Source organism: Arachis duranensis, chromosome 9 (assembly GCF_000817695.3).
Source record: "Arachis duranensis cultivar V14167 chromosome 9, aradu.V14167.gnm2.J7QH, whole genome shotgun sequence".
NCBI lineage: Eukaryota > Viridiplantae > Streptophyta > Magnoliopsida > Fabales > Fabaceae > Arachis > Arachis duranensis.
The window spans coordinates 1450941-1460225 of NC_029780.3; the positions used below are offsets into that span (position 1 = coordinate 1450941).

General features: G+C 26.6%; 2 protein-coding genes across 2 annotated transcripts; one reads left to right on the forward strand and one right to left on the reverse strand.

Moving 5' to 3' along the window:
* Positions 1 to 1727: 1727 nt before the first annotated feature.
* Positions 1728 to 3329, reverse strand: LOC107463741 (probable 2-oxoglutarate-dependent dioxygenase AOP1.2). Its single transcript, XM_016082599.3, has 2 exons — positions 2876 to 3329; positions 1728 to 2097 (listed from the first exon to the last, which is right to left on the reverse strand). The coding sequence occupies exons 1-2, from the start codon at positions 3256 to 3258 to the stop codon at positions 1743 to 1745; spliced, it is 738 nt and encodes a 245-aa protein (XP_015938085.1). The 5' UTR covers positions 3259 to 3329; the 3' UTR covers positions 1728 to 1742.
* Positions 3330 to 5636: 2307 nt separating this feature from the next.
* On the forward strand, positions 5637 to 8780 carry LOC107463845 (probable 2-oxoglutarate-dependent dioxygenase AOP1). Its single transcript, XM_016082727.3, has 3 exons — positions 5637 to 6061; positions 7175 to 7499; positions 8432 to 8780. Exons 1-3 carry the CDS (start codon positions 5682 to 5684, stop codon positions 8678 to 8680), a joined length of 954 nt encoding a protein of 317 aa, XP_015938213.1. The 5' UTR covers positions 5637 to 5681; the 3' UTR covers positions 8681 to 8780.
* Positions 8781 to 9285: the final 505 nt, after the last annotated feature.

Here is a 9285-nt window from a genome sequence, read left to right on the forward strand (position 1 = left end):
TGTCAGTTTATTTTTATGGTGGTTTATAAACATGTTAATGAAAGATAAAATCTAAACCAAATTATAATAGAAAGCATAGTATGAATCAAGTAGAATGAGAAAACCAAAGAATAAACCGAAAGAGCTACTAGACCGAGTGAGAAGAAGCAGTGCAGTGATCGACACATTGGGGGAAAGGATGTAACCCCGAAAATCGAAGGAAGGGAGCTACACGGCGACAAAGATTCTCAAAGAGTAATTCGCGCCTTTATCCCTTGCGTTCAGGCAAAAAAAAAAGGATTTTCAAAGAGAAAATGCTTCTCAGTGTATACAAGGAATAACAAGTTTTAATTAATTGGTATAATATTTATTTAGCAACAATTAATTTTAAAACTGCTGCTAAATTATATGATTTTACAAGTTAATTTAAATTTATTTCAAAAAGTGTCGCTATTCTTTTATTTAGTGGCGGTTTTAAAAACCGCCGTCATATACTAACAGAATAGTGAATATATGCAAAGGTTATGTTTGAATTTTATCTTAAAAATAGGAATATAGAAATAATAAATATAAATATATATAATTTTGTTTAATTTAGTTGTCTCGAAGACAAAAATATGAAATTTTTCTTAGAGATAAAAAGGTGTTATAATTTATGTATATTCTTATGTAAGTATGCACAAAAAATATCTATCCTTATCTATTTATCTCAAAAACATACTCCAAATAAAACTTTTGAGTGCTTTTATTAACATACTAGCTAGTCAATGCCACAGAATGTTTTGATTCTACACTTAGATTCCAAGGCCTCTTTTGTTCCAACGAAATTAAGATAATCATAATAATCAAATGGCTTATAATGTCTTGGATGTTCTTCATCATCAACTAGCTCCTGGTGTGGTTGAATAGTGGTGCCAAGTGAAAATAGCCCCATAGAGAACCTATGTTTCTTTTCATTTATGATAACTCGGTGTTCACAAGCTTCAATCCTATCGTTATATTTAAATTTATTAAAAATATAACTATTTATATGTATTTTTTATTAGTTTAAGTTATTGGAGACATGATTTTATAAAATTGTTATAAAACCTATCTGGAAGGTGATGTGAGATTTTAATGTCATAAGATTAAGACTTAAAATTAACACTAACAAACATACAATAAAAAGTATCATCAATTCAAAAATGTTTTCCTAAATATTATTCTAACAAAAAATTCTTAGAGAAAATTAAACAGCTAATTAAATCGTTTAAATTATTAAGACAGCCATTTATTCAATAGTTGGTAGTTTGGAGGTACTTAATTATAATAAATATATTATAGAAAATAATTGATAAATTATTTTAATTGAGTCACGCAATGAGAATAAAAATAGAGGTATATAAATATAAAGTGATGAACCAGAGCACTGCACAACCGATGAAATTAATGACTAATTTAATAGTTATTTTTTTTAAATGTTATTTGTATACTAAAATTAATCACAAAAATTAACTACTATATAATTGTGTATATTTAGCATGGTTGTTATTTTTTATTATGTAATTGCGTCAAATGAATAATTACGGCACATATCGCGGTGGTTAAGAGTGGAGCTGCAATCAATATTATATCTAATGGCGATTTTTTTAGAACCGCCGCAATATGTTACTTGTGTTGAGTCACTATTATACTTTTTGTGGTGGTTTTCTTTCAACCGCCGCAATATGCATTTGAATAAATTATTATTAATGCAGTGCATTATAGTATGCACAAGATAATGATCAAATTAAATTGCAAGTAGTAACCCACACCTGAAATGATTCCCCAGCAAGAATGAGAAACATGAAGGGTGAAGGATCAATATCAAACCACTCTCCATTTTTCAATTTAACCTGCAATCCAGTTACATTATTTTGGTGCAATATGGTGAAGAAAGAAGTGTCCTTGTGAGGCATCAATCCCAAATTACTCTCATCCTTCTTTGGAAGTGCATATCTAAAGCTCCGAAGCAAATAACTTGTTGATTCAATTAGGTCATCATAGTGCCTTTCCTCTAGACCATACCCATCACACACCATTCTTTTAGCAATATGATCCAACTCTACCACCAAATTTGCATATACATTAAGAGTCTCGCTGTGTGAACAATATATATAATCATGAAAATTGAGCAAAAATGTTCAGTAATCAGAGAAAATTAATCAAAAACAATTATAATTTATCTTATTTAATATTTATTAATTATTTTAGTAGTTAAATAAATGTTAAATAAGACAAATAGTTCTAGCTATTTTTTTTTTGTCTCGCTAGTATTACGAAAATTGAAAAAGTTAAAAGCATTTACAACATTCAATAACAATATAAACATACATAATTTAACTAGAAAAATAATGCTATATATAAATCATTTTAATTAATATTGGACTTCTAATTTTAATAACGGAAACTTTTTTATATATTTATCATTATTTCTATTTAATCGATATTCTAATTTTTACTATAGATATGATGAAAATAAATACTTTTTCTACTCTTCAACAACCATATTCTATTTTATGTAAGCTAAGGTCAAATCTTTAAAGTCTAAAATCTAAACAAAATCGATGTCTATATATCATCTTGCATGTAACAAGAAATGAAATAATTATGGAGAAAAAAGAAATAAAAGAGAGGAGAAACATATATAACTAATTCTTAATTAAGCAATGAATTCAATTAAAAGACTATTTTTTTCAGCCAATATTATTTAATTTTAATTTTAAAATTACCTTTTCACCTTAAATTTTAAAATTTAAATCCTAAATCTTAACTTCAAAAAATGAGGGTTAAAAAATAAATTTACAATAAAAATTGATTAATATTGATTAATTAAAAAATTAATAATTTTTCATACTTATTCTTAAGGAAGAGGTACCTGAAATGATGATATCCTTGTGGCCACATAACCTTAGTGAAGTGTTGAACATTTTCCATAGTTAAAGGGTCAGGGATCCCTAATGATTCATATAAAGGAACACTAGGATGTGGCCCATAATAACCATGGTAAGGCTTGTCACTAATCTTTTGCATCTTTGTTTCCAATGGAAGATCAAATAATTCTTCCATTAAACCAAAAACTTTGTTGTTAAGTTCCATAGGAACTTTATAAGATAGTGCATAGAAACAACCATGGTCCTCTAGTGCTCCCTTTATTACTTGGCATGCTGAATCCCAATTTTCAGTGCCAGGTTTCAAATTTTCATCACTGAAATTGATAATAGGAACTTGGGAATTAGATGCATGTTCTTCATAATCCATGATTTTCAGGAAAGTATGAAGAAAATATTGGTAGAGAAAATGGAGTTAATAAAAGTCCCTCTATATTTGATCAATGATAAATGTTTTGAATTATTATATGTGAATTTTTGAAATAGAATATTTTTAGACACGCTAATTTAAAAAAAAATGCAGTTATAATAATTATTCAAATCTTTTTATTAAATTTTGTCCTTGACATATATTTTATTCTTTACTCAATTATTATTATGGACCACACTATATAATTATGATTTATGAATCTCAATGTTTCATCACGCTAAGCACATATATATGTCATATACAGTTCTATTACATTTCTTAATAAAATAATAGGTTGAGTGGTCAAATTATTTATCTGTTTAAATAAGACAAGTATTAAAAATTTTAATTCCGTTTTATATATGATAATAATTTAATGATCAACAATAATTTTTTTATTAAAATTTTTAAGTAGTAAATTTGTGAAAATAATAAAAGTTAGCCAATATAAATTTTAGATGTACATGTAGTATTTAGATTTTGGATATATTTTTTAATTTTTTGTATTATGATATTTTTTAACTGATTATTATTGTTCTCCTAATAGAACCGATATTTTCAAATTGTAGGTTGTAAGAGTTTCAAAAGTTTTAGGATCATGGCCTGAAAAAGAAATATGTAAATTTTATAGGGTGAGGGTAAAAACTAACGAGCTATGTAACACATTGATAATCAATCAGTCTTTATATAATATATACTATTTCTTGGGGCAAATAATTGTACTACGTAACGATACCTAATCAATTTATTGAGTTGGTCTTGATCCTTAAATAAAAATATGAAAATGATTTATAGTACAGTGGTCCACACACTCAACAAGCTAATAGTGTTGTTGTATTATTTTGTTCAAACCATTAAATTTTATATAAATGACCAAGATAATATATATTATGTTATTATATGACATCGTTTTCTATGATCATATGAGACACCAAAAAAATCAACCCTGCTAAATAAACTATGAAAGATGTAAACAACATGAATAATAGATCATATTTTAAGTCCACTAAGTCATTAACAAAGATTATATTTAAGTAACTTAAAATTTAAATTTTAAAATTAAAATTAATTTTTTTAATTTATTATTTATATTGTTCAAACAAATGTTATTTCCCAAAAGATCATAATAATTAGGTAGTCAGTTATACACTAATTACGCATATCCTAATTTACTATTTTACCTTTTATCAGCCTCTCTAAAAATATATACCCATTTTGCCTATAATATACTACTCATTTCATCATTTGAATTACATTTCTTCTCTAAATTGTAATTTAATTTAGTTTATCCTTATTATATGGTGCTACCATAAGTGAAAAAAACAAGTATAACCAAATATTTTAACATTTATAAGAATTATCAGAATGTATTTTGAAACTTGAGAATTAATTGGATATGTGTGTATGTGGGTATGTGGTAATGGGTGACTCCTTAACAATTTGTATCTTTACTCTAATACTAAATTAAAAAGATTAATTTTACTGTATTGTTTAATTTAAAATAATAATTTTATAGTATATTTAATTATATAATATTACATAAATAAAAATAATTACTTTATTTTAATCATACAAATGATTATTCAAAAAAGAAATATAATTAAATAATAGTATAAAACATCTTACATTATCAATTTATTAAAATTAAAATTTATTATTAAAAATTACTCAAGTCTAATTTAACTTAAGAAATAAGGAGTTCACTTATAAAAATGACGACAATTTATTCTTAGGCAATGTGAGTAGTCTTAATATTAATTATTTAATGTTTAAAAAGGTTTTGAGAATTTTATTTATATTATTTTTGGAATAATGATACGCAAGCATAAGATTATGTTCATATGACAATTCTTAACAAGTCCAAAATCCGAATAATTTTGTTGCCAATTTTATCTGCTAGGTTCAAATCCAAAGAATCTTTCTTTTTTCAAAATGATTGCAACCTTTAGAATTATTTATGTATGTGTACGTAATTTGATAATTACAGTCATATAACGACACAAATATTTTAATGAGAAAGTCTAGGGGCCAGTAACTTTTGTATTTTGTGGCCAGCACTTAACCATTAAAAAAAATGAGTGATATCTCACCATTGGATAAACAATTGATGTAATCTCACACCATTAAAAACATGATTGATGGCCAATTAATGGTTACAAAATATAAAATTGCTGGCCTCCTAACACTCCTCTATTTTAATATATGATATATCGTTTTCACAGAAATAAACAACATACCTATTATTTTATAACTTGATCACCAAAATTATTGATCCAACCCCACCTTCAATTAAGAATTATATATATATATATATATATACCATCCAAATTAAACTTGTAATCAAAATAAATTAGAGAAGGAAAAAAAATAAAGAAGCGAGAATAATGGGAACCCAAACCCCTCTAAAGCTTCCTACCATTGACTTCAATGACCTAAACATGGATGATAGTAATAATAATTGTAAGTGGGAGGAAGTGAAATCAAAAGTGTACAATGCATTAATAGAGTATGGTTGCTTTGAAGCAATATTTGATAAAGTTCCTTTAGAACTTTGCAAAGAATTGTTTCCTTCACTAGAAGAGCTCTTTGATCTCCCTATAGAAACCAAGAAACTCAATGCCTCTAAGAAGCCCTATCATGGATATGTTGGCCAATTTCCAATGGTGCCACTTTATGAAAGCATGGGAATAGATGATGCAAATGTTCTTGAGAAAGTTGAAGCCATGACCAACATCTTGTGGCCTAATGGAAACCCTAATTTCAGGTATATATCCACTGCTTGTTCAAATTTAAAGTACTTAATTTTGTAATTTACCTACAAGAGAAGCGCTACATTATTGTGGCAATTTTTATGATTAGCGGCGGTTTTAAACCTAAAACCGCCGCAAAATCAAAGGCCAGCGGCTTAGTGTACGGCCCCTGATTATGAGCGCAAGAATTAAGTTTTGTGGCGATTTTCAGCAACCGTTGGTATAACTGCTGGTATACTTACCTTTTTTTTTATTATTTTAGTCCCTTTCTCAAATGAGTGATATTTTTTGTTATAAAATAATTTCACCCACCAAAAACTTAAACAAATGCATAGGAATATATAGATGGTTTTTATTTTATTTTATTTTATGCGAGATTGAGTTTTGTATGTAAATTAGTGTTTGATTTTTTTCTTGAAATATTCTTCATTATGTATATTTATTAAAAAATATTTTGCTATTTTTAAAATTTCAATCCAAAATGTCTTAGCTAGTTAGAATGTGTAAATCATCTTGACTTATTTTATATTTATTAATAATATACACATTTAATAAATTAAAAGAAGAATTAACGAGACACATTACTTAGTGTCTAAGAATGAGAGACAATAATAATAATTGAATTTTAAAGCTTGATATCATAATAAATTTAATACTTTGTCATTAAACAAATTTTGTTTAAAAATAAGCTATTACATAAAAATGAATAACATAAAAGGTTTTATATTCTAACAAATTCAATAACATGATACCAATTATGATAACACTTTTCATACCTTGATACATGTGTACCACAATACAACTCACCCCTCACAAGTGACATGTTATATATAGTAGGAAAGTTTTAGTTTTCAAATGTACTGAAAATATCAATATTTTCAGTAATTTTAACGGTTAATTTTTAATCAATATATATGATATATATTTTTATGATAATATTAATAAAAAATAAAAAAAATCGTTAAAACTTATTTTTTTGTTATTGAACATTTTCAATTTTTTATATTTAAAATCGACAGTTAAAATTATTAAAATAATAGTATATCTAGTACACTTGAAATTCTTCCTATATCATATCTATACAACAAAATGGGTTTTTTATTAAAAAAAAATTGTTACTTTTGCAGCAAAACTATTCATTGCTTCTCTGAAAAGCTATCAGAGTTGGATAAGATTATTAGGAAGATTGTTTTGGAGAGCTTGGGAGTTGAGAAGTATTTAGAGGAGCACATGAACTCAACCAATTACCTTGTTAGGGTTATGAAATACAAAGGCCCTCAAACAAGTGAGACAAAGCTAGGCCTAAGCTCTCACACAGACAAGAATGTTGTTACCATTTTGTGCCAAAATCAAGTTGATGGCTTAGAGATTTTGACTAAAGATGGAAAATGGATAAGCTTCAAGCCCTCCCAACCTGGCACCTTCATTGCTATGATTGGTGATGCTCTCCATGTAATCATTTCCTTATTATTTTACCATTTCTCAACTTTAATTTGGCAAAAGCAAAAAAAAAAAAGAAATTGTGTTATTATTGTTTTTTCAGGTTTCAGAATTTATTAGGTAAGTAATTAACTGTTCATACCTATAAATATAGAGAATGAGTTGTGGTCGTTCTATAATTTTTTTTTAATTAATTCTGGTTTATGAGCTTGCTAAAAAACATTATGACTTAAGTCTTTGTTTTGATTAAGATCTCTATAAATTATACCTTGTCTCTAATATTTATAATTTTTTTAAAAATACACCTAATATTTTGTCTCTAAGTCTTTGTTTTGATTAAAATCCCTATAAATTTATGATAATAATTAGGTTTAAGTAGAGTGTAAGGCTGCTGAAAGTAAATTATAATAATGTTTTCCAATTAAAATTAAACCAAATTTAAAAAAAATATTTTGACCTAAAAAATCAAAGTTCTTATAGGAAAATGCTTTTCAAATAATATATAAACTAAAACATTTACATATATTTATAAATATGATAAGATAATTTATTATTAGAGAAATATATTTTTTTGTCTCTAATATTTGCAATTTTTTTTAAAATACACCTAACGTTTTATTTCATTCAATTTTATTCTTAATATTTCTTATTTATTTAATTTTATCTTAAGCATTTTCAATTTATCTCAAAACTATTTCTAAAATTTTTTTATTTTGTCCTTAGTATTTTACATGAAATTAACATTTAAGGATAATTTTGACATTAATAAAAAAATTAGGGATAAAATTAAATGTAACTAAATATTAAGAGTATTTTTTAAAAAAAAAAACCGCAAACACTAGAAACAAAAAATATATTTTATCGATATTATTATTGTTGTCGTTGTTTTGTTGAAGATTTTGAAATTTATGATGATTTATGTGGTTGTTATCCGAATTTTTCAGTCATGGTCAAATGGGAGGCTCCATTCAGCTTTTCACAGGGTGATGATGAGTGGGAATGAAGCAAGATACTCTGCAGGGTTGTTCTCCATCCCAAAAGGTGGGTACCTTATAAAAGCACCACAAGAGATGGTTGATGATGATCACCCTCTTCTCTTTAAGCCTTATGATCATGTTGACTTCCTCAATTATTATTACTCTCCACAAGGCCAGACAGATCAATTTGCTCTACGCACTTATTGTGGTGTTTAATAAATATACAAGCTTTATTTATAATTATTTGTGTTTCTGAATGCAATACTTTAATTTATTTACCTTTGACTTAATAAAATTGTGCCATTATTATGTGTCATGTCATCTTCTCCAATTGAACGATCGTTATTAGAATTTTCGATTGCTAAATTTGTATCATCATTATCTTCATTAGCGGTGGTTTCTACAAATCGTTGAAATAACTGTTAATGTTGCAAGTGTGAGAAATGTATGAAGTTAGTTCCACATCAAATAAAACAAGAAAGAGTGAGGAGTTTATAAGATGAGAGACCTATTAACTTGACGCCTTAAGGTTTTGAGTTAGATGTGGTGTGTTTTTACTTTATGTTATTTCACTTGATTTCTCCCCGAAATCTCCCGGTGATCGAGAACTCCCCACGACGACCCAACAATAACCGTTGTAAATTAGAATTTTGTTGTGGATCCTTTTTGCGATAATTTAAAACTGCCGCTATATTCGAAACTAAAATTGGTTATGTATTATTAACGACAATTTTGAACTGTCACAATATGTCAATAATATTTAAAAATTCAGCATTTGTATTTTGCTGTTTTGTAACCGCCGCTAAAACTAGAACACAAAT